This window comes from Saccopteryx bilineata, chromosome 8, assembly GCF_036850765.1.
Source record: "Saccopteryx bilineata isolate mSacBil1 chromosome 8, mSacBil1_pri_phased_curated, whole genome shotgun sequence".
Taxonomy (NCBI): Eukaryota; Metazoa; Chordata; class Mammalia; order Chiroptera; family Emballonuridae; genus Saccopteryx; species Saccopteryx bilineata.
Window position 1 is genome coordinate 56,544,847 of NC_089497.1, and position 21,163 is coordinate 56,566,009.

General features: G+C 42.6%; 1 protein-coding gene and 1 long non-coding RNA gene across 2 annotated transcripts in view; one reads left to right on the forward strand and one right to left on the reverse strand.

Annotated features, from left to right (window-relative positions):
- The window catches only part of RNF168 (ring finger protein 168), a 45,610-nt gene that overhangs the window by 21,329 nt on the left and 3,118 nt on the right, over positions 1-21,163 (reverse strand). The window contains exons 4-6 of the mRNA XM_066240917.1: positions 19,416-19,492; positions 15,127-15,306; positions 8,781-8,902 (exon numbers count right to left, since the gene is read on the reverse strand). Of these exons, the coding sequence (XP_066097014.1) occupies positions 8,781-8,902; positions 15,127-15,306; positions 19,416-19,492 (379 nt within the window). The remainder of the gene's footprint in view (positions 1-8,780; positions 8,903-15,126; positions 15,307-19,415; positions 19,493-21,163) is intronic.
- LOC136311963 (uncharacterized) lies at positions 361-4,827 on the forward strand. The gene is made up of 3 exons (XR_010726856.1): positions 361-762; positions 2,308-2,429; positions 4,405-4,827. It is a non-coding gene; the product is annotated as an uncharacterized lncRNA (long non-coding RNA).

A 21,163-nucleotide genomic window follows, 5' to 3' on the forward strand; every position in this document is an offset into this window, starting at 1 on the left:
ACACAACATATCTTATTAAAGGAAAGCCCATCTGATTATCATCGAACTTTTCAGCAGAAACTCTTCAAACCAGAAGAGAGTGGACCGAAACATTCAAAGTACTGAAAGAGAAGAATTACCAAACAAGGACACTGTATCCATCAAAGTTTAAATACCAAGAAAAATAAAAACTTTTACAGATACACAAAAGCTGAGAGGGTGTTAGGGCAAAATGTATCCTCAGGGCTTAAAACTGCCCTCTCCCAACCCTTCCGTAGTCAGTATGTGATGAACTGTACTTAACTTTAAGTTGACCAAACAGGAGCCCGTTACCACAGGAGGCAGGAACCAAAACAGACCCGTTACCAATGGAGGCAAGAACCGAAACAGAAGACCACAAGCCCAGGCCAGGGGCCTGGTAACCAGCATCAACAGAAATTGCCAGAAGGAGGCAGCAGAGTATAAAATGAACCATCTCACCCCTGCTCAGGACCGACTCTTAAGAGACTCAGCCCACCTGCACCCAGGTGTTTGCAATAAATCTTTCCTACACTTTGGCCTCTGCGTGGTTGATGTGGCTCCTGCCGGGTCCTGGACCTTTCATTTGGTGCAGAAACCTGGGAGACCTATGGTAGTGGATCGGGTCGTTACTGCAGGGCTCCAGACTCCTTCCAGGTCTCCTTTGGACCAGGCAGGAAGATCTTCAACTTCCGGATACTGGGACTTGTCACTCCCTCTTGTCTGCCTGCACCCCATCAACAACAGCAGTCACTCATTCACGGGGTGAGTCTTTCTTTTCCCTACTCCTTCTGTCGGGCTGCTCTGTCTTTTAACCAGGACCAGGTCCCCCATCACTCCCAGTGACTCGGGAAATCCAGTGCTGGTCAGAGCAAGCCCTATCAGATGAGTTGCACTATCCTCCGCACCTACTTTAGGAACGGGGATGCCCTTTTCCTGAGTAAGGTGCTCTGTTTAAGGAAGGGAAGAGGCTTAGACTCTCCTCACCATGGGGAATGCTCTATCTGCTATTCCCTGAACTACACCCTTGGGCTATCTCCTTAAAAATCCTACAGACTCTTGGGTTGGCCCAAGACCTCTGGTCTAAGCAATACAGCTTGGCCACAGTATAAGCTGTACAATGGGTCCCACTGGCCAGAGAATGGGACTTTTGATTTAAACATTCTTACTGACCTTGACAACTTTTGCAGATGAGAGGAGAAATGGTCTGAGGTCCCCTACATCCCAGCCTTCTTTGCACTCAGATCATGACCCTCACTCTGTGACTCCTGCTCTCCTTCCCAAATTTTTCTAGTACTTAACATAAATTTCATCTCCCAATCAGGACCCAACATAGGGCACAAGCTGCACAGGCTGGAAGACAGCCCTCAAACGTCCCAAGAAGACCTTTTAAACCTGGCCTTTAAGGTCTTTAATAACTGAGATGAGAAGGCAAAGAAACAGAAGGTAGCTGAATATCAATGCTTGCTGGCCTCTGCCATCAAGGGCCCACAGACCCAATACTGGAGCACCAAGAGTGCTCCTAAAAGCAAAAATCATCCCATTAACACCACGCCAGGTGCTTACTTTAACCCTTTGAGTAGTGAGTTTTTTCATGCTTGCTGACCCCTGGGAGTGAGTTTTCTTTCAAAAAATAAAATTAGTTGCAGTTACAGTTTTATTAACTTAAAATCATGTTTGTTTGATAACCAATTTATGGAAATAAGCCTTTTTTAAATGTTGCCTCACACATTTTTTTTTTCCTTTTTTCTTTTTACAGAGACAGAGAGAGAGTCAGAGAGAGGGACAGATAGGGACAGACAGGCAGGAACGGAAAGAGATGAGAAGCATCAATCATCAGTTTTTCATTGCGACATCTTAGTTGTTCATTGATTGCTTTTTCATATGTGCCTTGACCGTGGGCTTTAGCAGACCAAGTATAACCCCTTGCTCAAGCCAGCGACCTTGGATCCAAGCTAGTGAGCTTTTTTTACTCAAACCAGATGAGCCCGCACTCAAGCTGGCGACCTCGGGGTCTCGAACCTGGGTCCTCCACATCCCAGTCCAACGCTCTATCCACTGTGCCACTGCCCGGTCAGGCGCCTTACCCATTTTTAAAATAAAAATATTTGTTATGATTGTACTCCTAATGGTCAGGAGGCACGAGGACGTACATGAATGTTCATACTACTCAAAGAGTTAAATGTTGCAATGAAGATTACTGGCCCAACAAGTGCCTTAATCCAGACCAGCCCCCAAAGCCTTGTCCCTTTTGCAGTGGAAGTCAGACTGTAATCTGACCTCTCTAGATAAGACCCCATTCCTTCCCAGGCTGGTTGGCCCCTTCTTTCCAGAGCTGACAGGCCTGGCCGCTAAAGACTAAAGGTGCCTGAGGACAAACACCCTGACAATCATCACATCTTATGAACCTTGGGCAAACTTGATGGTGACAGGTAAGCCCATTTCTTTCCTTATAGATACTGGGGCAAACTACTCTGCCTTACCGGAGTACAAAGGTCTCCTCCAACAGTCTGTGGTCTCTGTTGTGGGGACTGATGGCCAAATTTCCCAACCCATGTCGACCACACTTCTATAATGCATGCTGGGATCCCTCACTTTCACACATGCCTTTTTTACTTCTCCCCTTCTGTCCCACCCCGTTAACAGGCTGAGATATCTTGTCCAAGGTACAGCCACCTTGTCCTTTTCCAGCTTAGGGACAGAGAGTTCCACTCACCCACTCTGCCTCTTTCAGGAGCCAGACACTCACCAGGAGAAATCCTTCCCAGTGTCCCCCAAGCTTGTAAACCCCCTCATATGGGGACGCCCCCCTCTCTCTCCGCTTATTGTGAAGTCAGTTGGCAATGGGGGAAAGTCAGTCACATGGAAAACCAGGTCTGGGGACTTTGGCTGGAACGACCCACACCCATGACCACCAAAAGAAATGGCCCAGGAGCATTCTGAAAAAGAACAACTGTCTGTCAGCCAATGAAATTTCGCCACCCACCACCACCCTATCAATGCTATAAATTACCCCCTGGGCAGAAGAAGCTGCGCGACTTCCCTGGCCCCGGTCCTGTGGACCAGTGAACCTCGCCCGGGAGCGCTCTAAATAAACCTTTTACTTGTCCACACTTGGTGGCTACGTCCAGAATTCTTTCTTCCTCGGTGGAAAATACCTTACACTTCTAACAGTAAAGCTCCATTAGTCCTTCTGTATGAATTCATGTTCCATAGGCCGTACTTCATACCAACTTCCTTCATCCTCATGGCCACCCTGAAGACTCCTTCAGATGCCTTCCCCTGTACATTTATTACATAAATTCCCTAAAGCATTCCATTTGTTGCTGCAGTTATGATACTCCTGTGAACATCTCTCATTGGGAGACAACCCTTAACACCACTAACTAAACAGGGGGAAACCCTAAACGTACTGCTTCCTTTCTCTATACTATATGCCTCTGTGTTTTTCTCAGCTCTTCTTTTTCTTGCAGCTGATTTCCCTATGTGCCGGGTAATCCTTGGTCTATTTATATTTTAGAGAGAAGGATTGAGGAACTGGTGTGGATTTCCTCTGCTATTATTAAAAGTTGGTCTCTTCCCCTTAACTCTGTCACTTCAGTAGATGCTGACTGACCCCTGTGTGTAGGGCAGAATGCCTTGGTTGGCTGGCTCGCTTGCTCCAGGGTGAACCTGTGCTCAGGCTTTGGGTGCCCTGTGCCAAAGGAGTGCCTTCCTCTGGGAAGACTACTTCATCCAGAAGCCTTGGCTTTCCCCAGGTCATTTGTTCCCTTAGCTATCTGGATTTTCAGCTGAGAATTAATGCCAGGCTGCCTATGATCTATGTGGGGGTGGGTGAAGCTGACAGGAGTACCAACAGCAGAGTTTCAAGTACAGACCTTCAATTATCCCCACTGTCTTCAGCCCACTCTTGTACCTGCTGGCCTAGAGCCCGGAGCCACCAGGTGTAACAGGGCACATTGACTCTCTAAATTCCTACAAGCAGCACTACCCAAGCTCGTTTAGCTTCTACTCTTAATAGGTCACACATTCTGTTTTTGTGCTTCTCCTCTTCAGACCCTGCAACCTACAGTTATTTATACACGACTCCTAATGAATAGGATAAGAGCACTAATAAATCAACCATAGGCCAGTTTGTCCTTATGCAGACTCAAGAAGGATACCAGCCAATGTCACAACAGGTTTAAAGTTCTTTTCTTCTGGTTGTCTGTAATGTCCTATGACCCGCAGGAAGTAGCAAAAGAGAAACTGCACCCTCTTTCCCTCTTTCTTTCTTTATTATAACCAATAAGACAAGAATGTTAGGGCAAAATGTACCCTACCCTCAGGGCTTAAAACTGCCTCCTCCCAGCCCTTCCTCAGTCAGTACACGATGAACCGTACTTAACCTTTTACTTGACCAATCAGGAACCTGTTACCACATGAGCCCGTTACCAATGGAGGCAGGAGGTGAAACAGCAGAAGGATCCCATTACCAATGGAGGCAGGAACCAAAACAGACCCGTTACCAATAGAGGCAAGAACCAAAACAGAAGACCACAAACCCAGGCCGGAGGCCTGGTAACCAGCATCAACAGAAATTGCCAGAAGGAGGTAGCAGAGTATAAAATGAACCATCTCACCCCTGCTCGGGACCGACTCTTATGAGACTCAGCCCACCTACACCCAGGTGTTTGCAATAAATCTTCTTTCCTACACTCTGGTCTCTGCATGGTTGATGCGACTCCTGCCGGGTCCCGGACCTTCAGAGGGGACCTGTGGTGGTGCAGTGGATAACCCGTCAACCTGGAATACTGAGGTCACTGGTTTGAAACCCTGGGCTTGCCTGGTCAAGGCACATAGGGGAGTTGATGCTTCCTGCTCCCTCCCACCTCCCACTTTCTCCCTCCCTCCCTCTTCTCTCTAAAATAAATAAAATCTTAAATAACAAAAGCTGAAGGAATTTATCACCAGAAAACATTCAAGGGGGGTTATCCTACCTGATATAAAGAACAAAAAACCCCACAAAACTACAAGTGAAAGCTCCAACAAACTTACAATATAAACAAAAATAGATTATAATCTGACAACAAAAGCATAAAAAGGGAGGGGATAAAAGTCTGAATTAGCAACGGAGAATGGAGAGTAGAGGCATTGACAAGATAAAGGACTAGTGTACTTTTTTCTCAATAACATAATGGTAACCACCTGACTAGGTGGTGGCACAGTGGATAGAGCATCAGACTGGGATGCAGAGGACCCAGGTTTGAGACCCTGAGGTCGCCAGCTTGAGTGCAGGCTCATCTGGTTTGAGCAAAGCTCACCAGCTTGGACCCAAGGTCGCTGGCTCGAGCAAGGGGTTACTTGGTCTGCTGCAGCCCCAAGGTCAAGGCACATATGAGAAAGCAATCAATGAACAACTAAGATGTCGCAACGAAAAACTAATTATTGATGCTTCTCATCTCTCCATTCCTGTCTATCTGTCCCTATCTATCCCTCTCTCTGACTCTCTGTCTCTGTAAAAAAAAAAAAACTCCCCCAAAATAAAAGTCCAGAACAAGATGGCTTCACTAGTGAATTCTACCAAACCCTCAAAGAAGAACTGTTACCTATTCTTCTCAAAGTCTTTCTAACACATTTTATGAGGCCAACATTATCCTTATACCAAAACCTGGTAAGAATAACTCAAAAACACCAAACAAAACAAACAAAATAACCCCTACAGACCAATATCTCAATCCTAAACAAAACAGTAGCAAATCATATGCAACAATATAATAAAAAAATATAAAATATATTATAATACATCACTATCAAGTGGAATTTATTCCAGAAGCACAAGGATGATTCAACATTCGCAAATTGATCAACGTGATACAGCACATTAACAAAACAAAAATCATGATTCTATCAATAGATGCAGAAAATGCATTCTGTGAGATACAACAACCACGTATTATTAAAACACTCAATAAAATAGGTACAGAAGTAAAGTACCTCAACATAATAAAGACCATAAATGACAATCATCAGCAAGTATCATACTCAATGGTAAAAACTGAAAGCTTTTCTTCTAAAATCAGAACACTGATTTAGAATCAGAAAAGGCAAAAATGCTGACTTTCATCATTTTTTATTTTTTTTTCTACAGAGGCAGAGATAGACAGGGACAGACAGACAGGAATGGAGAGAGATGAGAAGCATCAATCATTAGTTTTTCGTTGCGTGTTGCGACTTCTTAGTTGTTCATTGATTGCTTTCTCATATGTGCCTTGACCACGGGCCTTCAGCAGACTGAGTAACCCCTTGCTGGAGCCAGCGACCTTGGGTCCAAGCTGGTGAGCTTTTTGCTCAAGCCAGATGAGCCCGCGCTCAAGTTGGCGATCTCGGGTCTCGAACTTGGGTCCTTCTGCATCCCAGTCCGATGCTCTATCCACTGCGCCACCACCTGGTCAGGCTCATCATTCTTATTTAACATAGCTCTGTATGTCCTAGCCAGAGTAATCAGGCAAGAGAAAGAAATAAAAGGCATACATACAGGGAAAGAAAAAGTAAAGGTATCACTTTTTGCAGATGATGTGATTCTGTATATAGAAAAAACCCAAAGACTGCACCAAAAAACTATTAGAAACAATAAACAAATACAGTCAAGTCACAGGATACAAAACCAATATACAAAAGTCCACTTTCTTATATGCCAATAATGAAACCTCAGAAAATGAATTGAAAAAAATAAGTCCTTTCACAATTGCAACAACAAAAAAATTACTTAGGAATAAACTTACAAAGGATATGAAGGACCTATATGCTGAAAACGACAAAGCATTATTAAAAGAAACTGAAAAAGGACACAATGAAATGGAAAGATGTTTCACGGTCTTGGATTGGAAGAATAAACCCAGTTTGAATGGTCATAATACCCAAAGCAATATACAGATTTAATGCAATCCCCATTAAAATCTCCTTGTAATTTTTAAAAAAGAAATAGAACAAAAAAACCCCATCAGATTTGTACAGAATCAGGAAAGACCCCAAATAGCCAAAGCAACCCTGAGCAATAAGAACAAAGCCAGAGGGGAAAAACAACAACAACAACAAAAAAACAAAGCCAGAGGCATCACACTATCTGACTTCAAGTAATACTACAGAGCCACAATAATCAAAATAGCATGGTATTGTCAGAAAAACAGATATACAGACCAATGAACAGAATTGAGAGCCCAGAAATAAAACCTGGTAAGAACCAGGTGGATAAAGTGCTGACTTGAAATGCTGAAGTCAACAGTTCGAAACCCCAGGCTTGCCTAGTCAGGGCAACTGCTTCTTGCTCCTCCCTCCTTTTCTCTAAAATCAATAAATAAAATCTTAAAAAAAAAAGACAACAACCCCCTCCCCCACACACATAATATATATATATGGGCAAATATCTTTGACAAAGGAGCCAAAAACACAAAATAAAAAAAGCCTTGCTTGACCAGACGGTGGCACAGAGGAGAGAGCGTCAGACTGGGACATGGAGGACCCAGGTTCGAAACCCTGAGGTCACCAGTTTGAGTGTGGGCTCATCTGGTTTGAGCAAGGCTCACCAGATTGAGCGCAAGGTCACTGGCTTGAGCAAGGGGTCACTCGGTCTGCTGTAGCTTCCCAGTCAAGGCACATATAAGAAAGCAATCAATGAACAGCTAAGGTGCTGCAATGAAGAATTGATGTTTCTCATTTCTCTCCCTTCCTGTCTGTCTCTATCTGTCCCTCTCTCTGCCTCAAAAAAAAAAAAAAAAGATGTCAAGAAAAGAAAGCCTCTTTAATAAATGGTGCTGGGCCTGACCAGGTGGTGGCACAGTGAATAGAACATCGGACTGGGATACAGAGGACCCAGGTTCAAAACCCCAAGGTCACCCACCGGCTTGAGTATGGGCTCACAAGCTTGAGTGCAGAGTTGCTGGCTTGAGCATGGGATCATAGACATGACCCCATGGTTGCTGGCTTGGGCCCAAAGGTCACTGGCTTGAACAAGGGGTCACTCACTCTGCTGGAGGCCGGGTCAAGGCCCATATGAAAAAGCAATCAATGAACAACTAAGGAGCCGCAATGAAGAATTGATGCTTCTCATCTCTCTTCCTTCCCATCTGTCTGTGCCAATCTGTCCCTCTCTCTGTCACACACACACACACACACAGACACACACTCCTATGAATTCTGGAAAGAAGCAAAGTACCTGCACATATTTAACCAGTTGAACGAAAAGTCTTTATATGTTTAAAGTCTAGATTGTGGTTATTAAACTTTTCCAACTATGAATTACCATTGGAATGCTTATATCCTCATAAAGTCATCAATTCTACCTGCTGCAGGAAGGGCGTTGTAGGGAAGCTAAACCATTACTCCATGCTTTTTGTATAGCAGAGAGGACGTAATGCATAAATTGGCAAAAGGAGGGCGGATGAATGAATGACCTAGATGCCAAATTATAAATTCCTCCCATGAGGATGACCTTTTATCTAAACCAAGGAGGAAAAAAATCCAACTGGTTCATTTTGAGAAAATGGGGACATCGTGGAAACCCTAAACAATCAAGATTTAAAAAGAAAAAAAAAAATACTTCATAGCTCTCTTCATGCAAGCCAGGAATCTAAACTAGTGAGTAGCTCTCTTCTTTTCACTTTACATCAATCTCAGACCATCTGGAGGGTTTTTATGCAGAGTGCATGAACCAAATTTTGGTAGTCAGTGGACTTTACGAACAAAAAGCACTGGCACACAGTAAGTGGTCAATAAATAATTGATAAATAGCCATATTCACTTACTTTTGAATATCTCCAGTATTTGTTTGTTTGTTTCTACTTTTCGTTTGTAACTTGCTTCTGACTGGATCAGATTTCCTGGAATTCATGGGAGAAGCCAAGGCTTTTTCCTCACAGAAATTGTTCTTTAACAGAAAAAATATAAAAAACATTATTAAAATAATTTTATAATAAAATGCTAATTGGACTAATTCAGAATCCACAACAAAATTTCTCAGAAATTATGCTCCCATTTAAATTCTATACACTCCAGGCCCTGGCCAGCTGGTTCAGTGGATAGAGCGTTGGCCCAGTGTATGGAAATCCCAGGTTCTATACCCAGTCAGGGCACACATAAGAAGTGACTATCTGCTTCTCTTCCCCTTCCTCTCCCTCTTCTCCTCCCGCACGCAGCCAGTAGCTCAATCAATCAGTTGGAATGTTGGCCCCAGATGCTGAGGATAGCTCGGCTGATTGGAGCATCAGCCTCAGCTGGGGGTGGCCGGATAGATCCCTGTCAGGGTGCATGAGGGTCTGTCTCTATCTATCTCCTCTCTTTTCACTTAAAAATAAAAAAAGTTAGTTTTATATGTAGAAGTAATTTAATTTGGGAACTTAAGGGCATACCAATAAATACCATATTTACTTGTTGTAGTCTCATAAGTTTTTTACCATACTGTTAAAAAAGGGACCACATGCTGAATGGGACAAGCTCAAGAAAAGCCTGCATGATGGCCTTACAGACTCAGAGACCTAAAGTAACCACACAAGATGGTCTAAAATGAAAACTTTCTCACTAAAAGCAGTTCATGGCGGGTAGTTATGTCTTAGGGAGGTACTTTTCTCTAACAAAGGTCAATGCTTACCTTAACTCTAGCCTGTCATCTACATCTACAATTTTGCAACTACAATATTGCACCTGATAACATGCAGGTAATCTTTTCCTGCCCCGCCCTCAGGGCAAGTGTCCCACCAGGGCATAACCCATTAATTCCCTCATTGTTACTGTTACCATGTTAATTAACTATGAACTATCTTATTCCTGCCTATGTAAAAGAAGTTTCAGCACCTTTTATCCAATCCCACAGATTTCTCTGCCTTGCTTTCTTCCATCTCTCTAATCCAGGGGTAGTCAACCATTTTATACCTAACGCCCACTTTTGTATCTCTGTTAGTAAAATTTTCTAACCGCTCACTGGTTCTACAGTAATGGTGATTTATAAAGTAGGGAAGTAACTTTACTTTATAAAATGTATAAAGCAGAGTTACAGCAAGTTACAGCATATAATAATAATTACTTACCAAGTCCTTTATGTCGGATTTTTGCTAAGTTTGGCAGAATAAATCTTTATAAAACAACTTACTATAGTTAAATCTATCTTTTTATTTATACTTTGGTTGCTCCGCTACCACCCACCATGAAAGCTGGAACGCCCACTAGTGGGTGGTAGGGACCAGGTTGACTACCACTGCTCTAATCTATCATCAATCTAATCAACTTCACATAACCCCCTTAGGTCTCTGTATAAGATAAGAGATAAGCCTGAACTGTGGTGGTGCAGTGTAGACCTGGAAATGCTGAGGTCGCCGGTTCGAAACCCTGGGCTTGCCTGGTCAAGGCACATATGGGAGTTGATGCTTCCAGCCCCCCCCCTTCTCTCTCTCTGTCTCTCCCTCTCCTCTCTAAAAATGAAAAAAAAAAAAAAAAAAAAAAAAGATGAGATAAAACCACCATTTTCTGGAGTACTTTCTCAATCCCTTGAGACTTTGCTTCCCAGCAACTGTCGACAATTTGGCTCAAATAAACTCATTAAAAATTCTTACAGGTTTGGAAGCTTTTTTACATTGACATAACCTACTTTCCCCACCCCTGTATTTTGTTATCCCATGTATTATTCTATTTTTTCTTTTTTGTGTGTGAGAGGAGATAGTGAGGCATACTCCCATGTGGGCCCCAACCGGGATCCACCCAGCAACCCAAGTCAGGCTTGCGTATCATTATTATAAAGCTACTACTTAAAAACATGGATATATTATTATGAATGGTAGGCCTCTCAAAAATGAAAAGGAAGAAAGAAAAAAAAAAAAGCCTGGCCTGTGGTACGCAGTGGTTAAAACGTAGACCTAGAACAGTGAGATCATCAATTCAAAACCCTGGGCTTCCCTGGTCAAGGCACGACAAGCAATCAATGAACAACTAGTGAAGCAACTATGAGTTGATAATAAATTAAAATCAATAAAAAAAGAAAACAAAAAAAACAAACAAAAACTATGAGTTGATACTTCTTGCTCCACCCCCCATCCTCTCTCTGTGAAATCAACAAAATCTTTAACAACAAAAATTCCAATTCTGGATATATTTCATTTTAGTAAGTATATTTTAACATATTTGTTGGAAAGCAGAGGAATTGAGCCCTGGCCGGTTCGCTCAGTGGTAGAGCGTCGGCCTGGCGTGCAGGAGTCCCAGGTTCGATTCCCGGCCAAGTCACACAGGAGAAGCACCCAATTGCTTCTCCTCCCCTCCCCCTCTCCTTCCTCTCTGTCTCTCTCTTCCCTTCCCACAGCCAAGGCTCCATTGGAACAAAGTTGACCCGGGCGCTGAGGATGGCTCCATGGCCTCTGCCTCAGGTGCTAGAATGGCTCTGGTTGCAACAGAGCAACGCCCCAGATGGGCAGAGCATCGCCCCCTGGTGGCCATGCCGGGTGGATCCCGGTCAGGCGCATATGGGAGTCTGTCTGTCTCCCCGTTTCCAATTTCAGAAAAATACAAAAAAAATAATAATAATAAATTAAAAAAATAAAAAAACCTCAAGGTGACTGCCAGGTTCTTTCAGATCACTGAGTCCCAATGTATCCTTCAGTCTTAGAGTATGTGTTTTATCACCCTTTCTTGCATTCATCTTCCCCCAGGCAATAATTTAACTATAGAAAGATAATAAAATCAAGATTTAATATATTAAGGATTTAATGTATTTCACTTTCTTTATTTCTTTTTTTTCCAATTGAGAGGAAGGGAGAGAGAGACAGAGATAGAGGGTATCCATTTGGAAAAACCCATCTGGAGCTGATGCTCTGCCCATCTGGGGCTGCTTGCAACTGAGCTATTTTTAGAACCTGAGACAGAGGCTGCACAGAGCCCTCCTCAGTACCTGGGGCCAATGTGCTAGAACCAATCAAACCACGGGCTGCGGGAGGAGAAGAGAGCAAGAGAGAAGGACAGAGAGAAGGGAGAAGGGGTGGAGAAGCAGATGGTAGCTTCTCTTGTGCCCTGACTGGGAATCAAACCTGGGACATCCACATGTCGGGTCAATGCTCTACTGCTGAGCCATCCTCAGCACTTGGGCCAATGCACTTGAACAATCTGAGCCATGGCGGGGGGAGAGGAAGAGACAGAGAGAGAAGGGGAGGGGGAGGGGTGGAGAAGCAGATGGTCACTTCTATGTGCCCTGGCAGGGAATCGAACCCTGATGCTCTACCACTGAGCTAACTGGCCAGGGCTGCTTACCTCTCTAAAAATGATTTATAGCCATTATGTAGTGAAATATTATGTGTTGGTCAAATAAGTTTTTAAATATGATATATATGTTTGCTCATTTATAGTTTGCATTGGGTGTGGGGGACAGGCTATAAGCAGGCAGGGTGGTTATAGCCTAAGGCTTAGTTTTAAGACTAAGCTTTTCCCCACACCCTTGACTGATTGCATGATGTGGGGTAGGGCACTCTCATGAGCAGGGGTCCCCAAACTTTTTACACAGGGGGCCAGTTCACTGTCCCTCAGACCGTTGGAGGGCCGGACTATAAAAAAAACTATATATTATGGAATATAACCCTTAGGATTTTTAAAATTGGAATCTGAACTTTCAGGGAGGTGGGCTCCCAGGATGGTACCATTTGCTCTTCCCTTGCTAACCCTAGATATGGCAGCTCTTTAATGTCCTTTAAAAAGCAAATATATATTACTAAGGAAAAAGAAAAGTTATTTATAATTGCCTTGTCATAATTGTTAAGGTGTTCTAGAGCCATTTGCATACAATTTAATGTAATATCATTCCATTCTATTGTTTACACAACGATTACTCAAAGATGACTGCAAAGGTAAAAGGAAATAAAAGTATTGCACAAAGAAAAAAAAAAAACTATGAACAAATCCCTATGCACACTGCACAAATCTTATTTTAAAGTAAAAAAATAAAATGGGAGCAAATACAATATTTAAAATAAAGAACAAGTAAATTTAAATCAACAAACTGACCGGTATTTCAATGGGAACTATGCTCCTCTCACTGACCACCAATGAAAGAGGTGCCCCTTCCGGAAGTGCGGCGGGGGCCGGATAAATGGACTCAGGGGGCTGCATGTGGCCCGCAGGCTGTAGTTTGGGGACCCCTGCTCATGAGGAATCCCATTATGCCACAGATAAGTGACTTTGTATCAGAGACTTCCTTGTTTGTATATTGGAATAAGGGTTTTGATTTCTATACTATAAAGTGGGGCAGACCAGGAGCTTGCTCTCTTGGTTCCTGAGATTAGCATTGGAGAGAGCAGAGAAAGACCATGTGGAGGAGGCCAGGAGAAGCAGCCAAGATGGTGGAGTGCTGAGTGAGAAGCCAGTTTGTGCAGTGTGTGCAGGGAGAAGGAAGGAGATGGGGAACAGAGGTGAATAAGTCTGGTGAGCTAGAAACCTTTGATTCTAGGAAACTCAGATAAGTCAGTAGCTTTGTGAGCACTGAATGAGTGGGTTTTGGAGCCCAGTGTGTGTTTCTCATTGCCCACCGGGTACAAGCTAGGATTAAAGATGATGGCCCACCAGTTCTTGGATCCATTGTTTCATTACCATCTGTCCGAATCTAATGCAAATTTGCATGGGCCGGGCGGCTGTGATGGTGGCTGTGGCTCCTGGCATTACATCATGTCACTCTTAAAAAGAATTTGATAGACCATATGTAGTAATAAAAAAAATCTCTAAACTATATTGTGAAAAAAGTCAAGGAAAAAGCAGTGTGACTGATAAATCCTTTCTAGATAAATAAGAAACATAGTTATAAGACACTGTTAACGGTGCAAACTTTTGGAGAAAGGGACCGACGAAATGGAACAGAATGAGTGAAGAGGTAGGAGGGGAGAAAGGAAGTTTTCATTTTTCACTGAATAGCTTCCTACATAATTTGAGTTTTCTAATAACATATAAAAAAGTTTTTTAAAGTATAGTTGGATTAGAGCAAATATGTAACAATACGTAAAAACTGAAAAAAAAAAAGTTTTAAGGATCCTGGCTGGTGAGCTCAGTGGTAGAGCATAGACCTAGTATATGGAAGTCCTGGGTTTGCTTCCTGGTCAGGACACGCGGGAGAAGTGACCATATGCTTCTCCTCTCAACCTCCTCCCCCTTCTCTCTCTCTCATTTCCCCTCCTGCAGCCATGGCTTGATTGATTTGAGCACCTAGTCCCCGGGCACTGAAGATGGCTCCATCGAGCCATTACATCATCCCCAGACGGGTTTGCAGGTGAATCCCATGTCAGAGTGCATGCAGGAGTCTATCTCCTCTACTCTTACTTAAAAAAAAAAATTTTAAGTAGAGCAAACATGTCAGAAACAGACTGTACTTATGAACACTTCTTGGAATCTTTGAAAGTCACAGTCAGTCCTGACCAGGTGGTGGTACAGTGGATAAAGAATCGACCTGGGACACTGAGGACCCAGGTTCGAAACCCCAAGGGTGCCAGCTTGAGTGCAGGCTCATCAGGCTTGAGCAGAAGGTTGCTGGCTTAAGCAAGGGGTCACAGGGTAAGCTGGAGCAACTCCCCCATCAAGGCACATATAAGAAAGCAATCAAGCCCTGGCCGGTTGGCTCAGCAGTAGAGCGTTGACCCGGCATGTGGAAGTCCCAGGTTTGATTCCCGGCCAGGGCACACAGGAAAAGCACCCATCTGCTTCTCCACCCTTCCCCTCTCCTTTCTTTCTCTCTCTCTCTTCCTCTCCTGCAGCCAAGGCTCTATTGGAGCAAATTCACCTGGATGCTGAGGATGGCTCCATGGCCCCTGCCTCAGGTGCTAGAACGGCTCCGAATGCAGCAAAGCAACGCCCAGATGGGCAGAGCATCGCCCCCTGGTGGGCATGCCAGGTGGATTCCGGAAGGCGCATGTGTAAGTCAATCTGTCTGCCTCCCCCCACCCCTCTAACTTCGGAAAAATACAAAAAAAAAGAGCAAGCAATCAATGAACAACTAAAGTGCTGCAATGAGTTGATGCTTCTCATCTCTCTCCCTTCCTGTCTGTCCCTCTGTTTGTCTCTCGCTTAGAAAAAACAAGAAAATCACAGTCAAAGCAGTAGGAATGTTAATACTTCAAAGTTCTATCCCCTAAAACTCACAATATTAATGCTTAGCTCTCTTGCCAGTTCTTCATCACTTTTTAACTGCTCTTCCATCTCTCTTCTCCTTTTTTCTGCTTGTCTTTTTTCTTCTTCCTCCTCCTCTGCCAATAATTTCTGTATGTATTCTTCACTGGCTTTGTTTTCTTCTTCTTCATTAGCTCGTCGCTCTGCTTCAACCTTAAAAATGATAGAGAACAACCCTGCTGTGAACTTTTTAGTATACTTGCAATATTTCTTGACAAGAACAGCAATCTCCAATGAAGTACAAATGTGAAGAGGCAAAACACTACAGAATAGTTCAAGAAATCTTTCACGAAGCCTTCCCCAGTCAACCTAATGAATCCTTAATCAAATCCTCATTCTCTCAACTCAGTCTTTAGTCACAGTTTCTTTTACACTGTCACACATTTATGAACATGTTTCCAGGTGATACTTTTCCTCAGTTAACAGAATGCCATGTGCTAACTATCTTAGGCCTAAGTCCCTGACCAAATCCTAGCAAAGGGAATATAATGATAAAAACTGACCTGGACTAATGAGGACCTTTCCGAAAGTTAGGAAGGATCCCCAAACAGCAGTGGGCAGGAGTGGAGTGGTTGCTGAAGAAACCACCACAATGGTTATTATATGATTTACAAATGAAGAAACAGACATCGAGAAGCCAGTAACTTTCTTAAAACAGTAACGGACAGAGTAGAGACTCAAACTCTGATTCTAGGATCTAAGGCCATGCTTATGGCTATTTAAACTATACCTCTGGGGAAAAAAAAACAAAAAAGAACCACTTTAGAATTCCAAAAGATTTAACTCAAGAATAAGTCCTTGATCCAATCCCATGAGAAAACTGAGGGTCAGAATGGTGTAGCCATCTTGCTATTTTATTTTTAGTCTGTCACCTGACAAAGTTAGCAAAGATTTGGAGCTAGCGCTCTGGATGAAACCAGTCCTGAAGCCCCTCCCTCTGGACTTCCAAATAAGTACAATTTTCTTTTCTTCTCTTTTTTAGAGAGGCAGGGAGAGACAGAGACATAGACAGGAACATCGAGCTGTTCCTGTATGTGCCCTGACAAGGGATCAAACCAGCAACCTCTGCCTTTCCAGATGACACTCCAACCAACTGAGCTATCCAGCCAGGGCTTAATTCTTATTTTTTAATTTTTTAAAAATTTTATTATTTTAGAGAGACAGAAAGGGAGAGAGAGGGGAGGAGGAAGGGACGCATCATTGGTTGTTCCACTCAGTTGTGCATTCCTTGGTTACTTCCCATATGTGTCCTAACCAGGATCAAACCCACAACCTTAGCATTTCAGGAAGACGCTCTTAACCAACTGAACTAACTAACTAGCCAAGGTTACAATTTTCTTATTTTTTAAGGTAGTTGAAGTTGGGTTTTCTTTTATTTGCAGTCAAAATAGAGCCTGTTTTCACTACCTTATTATAAAGATTAAACTATTCCTTTAATACCCTTACTGCCTGGCCTGTGGTGGCGCAGTGGATAAACCTTTGGCCTGGAATGCCAAGGTTGCTGGTTCGAAACCCTGGGCTTCCCTGGTCAAGGCACATACTGCAAGCAAGCAATGAACAACTAGCCTGAAACAACTATGAGCTGTTACTTCCCATTCCATGCTCCCCTTTCTCTCCTGTCTCTGTAAAATCAATAAAGTATTTAAAAAAAAAAAAAAAAAAAAAAAACCCTTACTTAGGAACAGTGCTTAGACAATAAGCTGACAATTAAGTTAACTATCATAATTATTTATTGGTTCTTCTAGCCATGCATGGTCCAACATAGTAGCCACTAGCTATATTACTATGCACTTGAAATGTGACTATACCAAAGGGATATTTACTATAAGTAGGAAATATTTTGAAGACTAAGTAAGCAAATATAATGTAAAATGTCATAACTTTTAAAATATAACTTTATATAATTAATGCCTAATCAAATGATATATAATTATATAGTTGATATATAATTATAATTTTTTATAATACTCTTTATATTGATAGCAAAATATTTTAGATACAATGAATGGGTTAAATAAAATATAAATTAAAATTAATTTCGCCTGTTTTTTTAGAAAAAAATATTAAATGCGGCTACCAGAAAAATTTAAGTTGTATGTACTCATATTGTCTTTCTATTGGACAATAGTGCTCTACACTAAACAGGAAGGTAGGGAGCAATAGGGCTCTCCTAGTACTAGTGAAGTTTAAAGGCTTCACTGTAAGTACTACTTCTTTTCCTACTTAGGTAATTCACAATGAGCCATATTTTATACTCTCCGCATTCAAACTTGTTGTGTCCCCCAGAATTCATGTGTTGAAGCTCTAATCCCCAACGGGATGGTATTTGGATGTAACTGGGTCATGTCCTCATGAATGGGATAATAGAAATAGTGCCCTAGTATGATGAGACATAACAGAGGTGATCTCTCTCTGTCCCTTCCTTCTTTCTTTCTCTCTCCCCTTTCTCACTCTCCTCTTGTCCCTCCTTTTTCCTCTCCCTCTTCAGATCTGCCAGTACCTTGGATCTTTGACTTACCAGTCTCTAGAACTGTGAGAAATGTTTGTTGTTCACGCCATCTAGTCTATGCTATTTTTGTTATAGCATTCTTAATGGACTAAAACACCCATAACCTACCACAATTTTTTCTATCCTTTAAGCTCAAAGCTTCAAAGAAATGAAATGCTTAGGGATAACTATCACATAAGAGCATCAGTTATGTATAAATAAAGTAAAGCAAGTTTGTAACTACTATGAACATATGTAAAAAATAAAAGCCTTCGGGCCCTGGCCGGTTGGCTCAGTGGTAGAGCGTTGGCCTGGCGTGCAGAAGTCCCAGGTTCGATTCCCGGCCAGGGCACACAGAAGCGCCCATCTGCTTCTCCACCCCTCCCCCTCTCCTTCCTCTCTGTCTCTCTCTTCCCCTCCCACAGCCGAGGCTCCACTGGAGCAAAGATGGCCCGGGCGCTGGGGATGGCTCCTCGGCCTCTGCCCCAGGCGCTAGAGTGGCTCTGGTCGCAACAGGGCGACGCCCGGGAGGGGCAGAGCGTTGCCCCCTGGTGGGTGTGCCGGGTGGATCCCGGTCGGGCGCATGCGGGAGTCTGTCTCTCCCCGTTTCCGGCTTCAGAAAAATACAGAAAAGGGAAAAAATAAATAAATAAATAAATAAATAAAAGCCTTCGTAAAGTACACTAAAAAAGTGTTTAATTTTAATATATGCTATTTAAATAAGCACATAAAACTACATGTAAAATGTGAAATTAAAAACACATTCTTAAACTGTTCTTAAAACAGTAACAAACAATCCCTTGGCCAGTTGGCTCAGTGGTAGAGCGTCGGCCTGGCGTGCAGGAGTTCTGGGTTCGATTCCCGGCCAGGGCACACAGGAGAAGCGCCCATCTACTTCTCCACCCTTCCCCCTCCCCTTCCTCTCTCTCTCTCTCTTCCCCTCCCGCAGCCAAGGCTCCATTGGAGCAAAGTTGGCCCGGGCGCTGAGGATGGCTCTGGTTGCAACAGAGTAAGGCCCCAGATGGGCAGAGCATCGACCCCTGGTGGGCGTGCCGGGTGGATCTCGGTCAGGCGCATGCGGGAGTCTGTCTGACTGCTTCAGAAAAAATATCAAAAAAACCCCACAAAAAAACAGTAACAAACAGAGTAAAGACTCAAACTCTGATTCTAGGATCTAAGGCCATGCTTATGGCTATTTAAACTATACTTCTGGAAAAAAAGCATAACGGCCACGTCTCCCTTAAAGCAGAAAGCCTAACCTTTGGTGGCATAGTGGATAAACTGTTGACCTGGAATGCTGAGGTCGCCAGTTCGAAATCCTGCACTTGTCTGGTCAGGGTACATATGGGAGCTGATGTAAATAAAAAATTTAAAAAATAAATAAATAAAAAGAGAAAGCACAGCAGAGAGGCCCTGGCCAGTGGCTAAGTGGATAGAACACGAACACTGGCCCAGCATACAGACGTCCCAGGTTTGATTCCCAGTCAGGGCACACGACCATCTGCTTCTCTCTCCCTCCCGCAGCCAGTGACTTGATTGATTAGAGCATGAGCCTGGGTGCTGAAGATAGTTTGGCTGGTATGAGCGCATTAGCCTCAGGTGCTAAAAATAGCTTGGTACTCGAGCATCGGCCCTAGATGGGGTTGCTGGGTGGATCCTGTTGGAGCACATGCAGGAGTCTGACATGCTATTTCCCCTCCTTTCACCTAAAACAAAACAAAAACACAAAACACAGCCAAGAGTTTTTCCAAAAAGGAATAACTTTAGTTCCTACCTTGCTTATCTCCTCTTCATATTCTCTTCTCAATTCCCCAGGCTTACTTAACAGATGAACTGGCTGATAGTCATCAACTGTTCCAGATTAAGAAAGAAAATAATATAAGAGGCAACACAGAATTTTATAACTAGCTTTGTCTTCCATTAAAAGTATATTAATATAAAAATGCAAAATTAAAATAAAATGTATAATTATTAATAGTTATAGCAGTATCTTCTTTATCGAGTTCTATTTTAAAAGAAAAACCCAAGGTTCAAAATGACACATAAATATGTATATTTAACTTTCTCTAAGAGACTCCCTTAAAGTAACAGTAAAGGAGAGTCAATCAAAATAAACAAAATTTTTTTTAACAAACCTGTAGAAAATGGAAAGTCAATGTTGAGAGAGGTGAATGGTGTAACAGAAGAAAGAAAAATATAGCCCTTGCAAAGGAAGACCATGGTTTAAGTAGGAGGGGACCGGCCCCATATACTTGAAGAGCAGCTCAGGCTCAGAAACACAAGGCATAATGTAGTGCCGAGTAAATAAGTGTAGGACAGAAAACGCAAAAGTTATAAACTATCAAATTAGAATACTTGGCTCATAGGCATTTTTTCCTGAAATGTAAATGTACATATGCACACTTAAAAATTTTTTTAAATAAACGGAATTATCTAGATAGATCCAGTGCAGCTAATTGACCCAGAGCAAAGCGCTTTGAAATCTGATAGTCGGAGTTGCAAAGCATAATGGCCACGTCTCTATTGCTTAAACTCAACTCAGCATCTGCCAGTCACCAATGCCTATACATGCACACAGAGTCTTTTTCTGGGGCCTCATTTTTTAATATGAAAGCAAAACCAAGAATCAACCAGATGTTTGAAATAAATCTACAGAATTGAGAAACACTAAGCGGGGTGGAGGGGTATCACCCTAAAGTTAAATCTAGAAAAAGGGGACACAACTGCCTGTTTAAAGGAGCAGCTGTTACTCAATTCCAGGTGACTACTGTCATCAGGAAACTTAGGTCTCTTGTTGCTATATATTTTTTAATATAATCTAGAAATACATATTTTAACATAAAATCACCCAATTTTAAATGTTGGCACCAAATAAGTTGCAGAAAATAAGTATGCAGGCTTTATGGCCTGCATGCCAGCAGTCTGCAAAATTTTCAAGTGGAACTAAAAATGGTGATGTAACTCTGTAACAAGTAGAAACAGAGTATGCTAAATTCTTATTTATTTCAGCCATTGAAGAGGATTTACTTGAGACAATACAGAGGAAAAACACAGGAGATGTATAAGGCCCCTGAAAAAATAGGAGAACCTAGAAAAAAAGGCCAGGAAAAGAGAAGGGACAGCCCTGGAGGGGTAGATCAGTTGGCTAGAGCATTGTTCCCATACGCCAAGGTTGCTGGTTCAATCCCCAGTGAGAGCACGAACAAGAATCAACCAATAAATGCATAAACAAGTGGAACAAAAAATCGTTTTCTCTCTTGTTCCCTCCCTCCTTTCCTCTCTAAAAATCAATCAACCAGTCAGTAAGGAGGAGAGCTAGTACTTCTATTACAATATGTCTAAAAAAGGAGTAAAACATATGCAGAGGTAGTATAATATCAGATGTGATAGCTCAGAGGTTAACAAATGTTCTTTATAAAGAGCAAGGTAATAAATTGTTTTGCAGGCTCTGTGGTCTCTGTTGCAGTCACTCAACTCTGGCACTGTAGCACAAAGGCAGTCATGGACACAGTTGAATGAGTG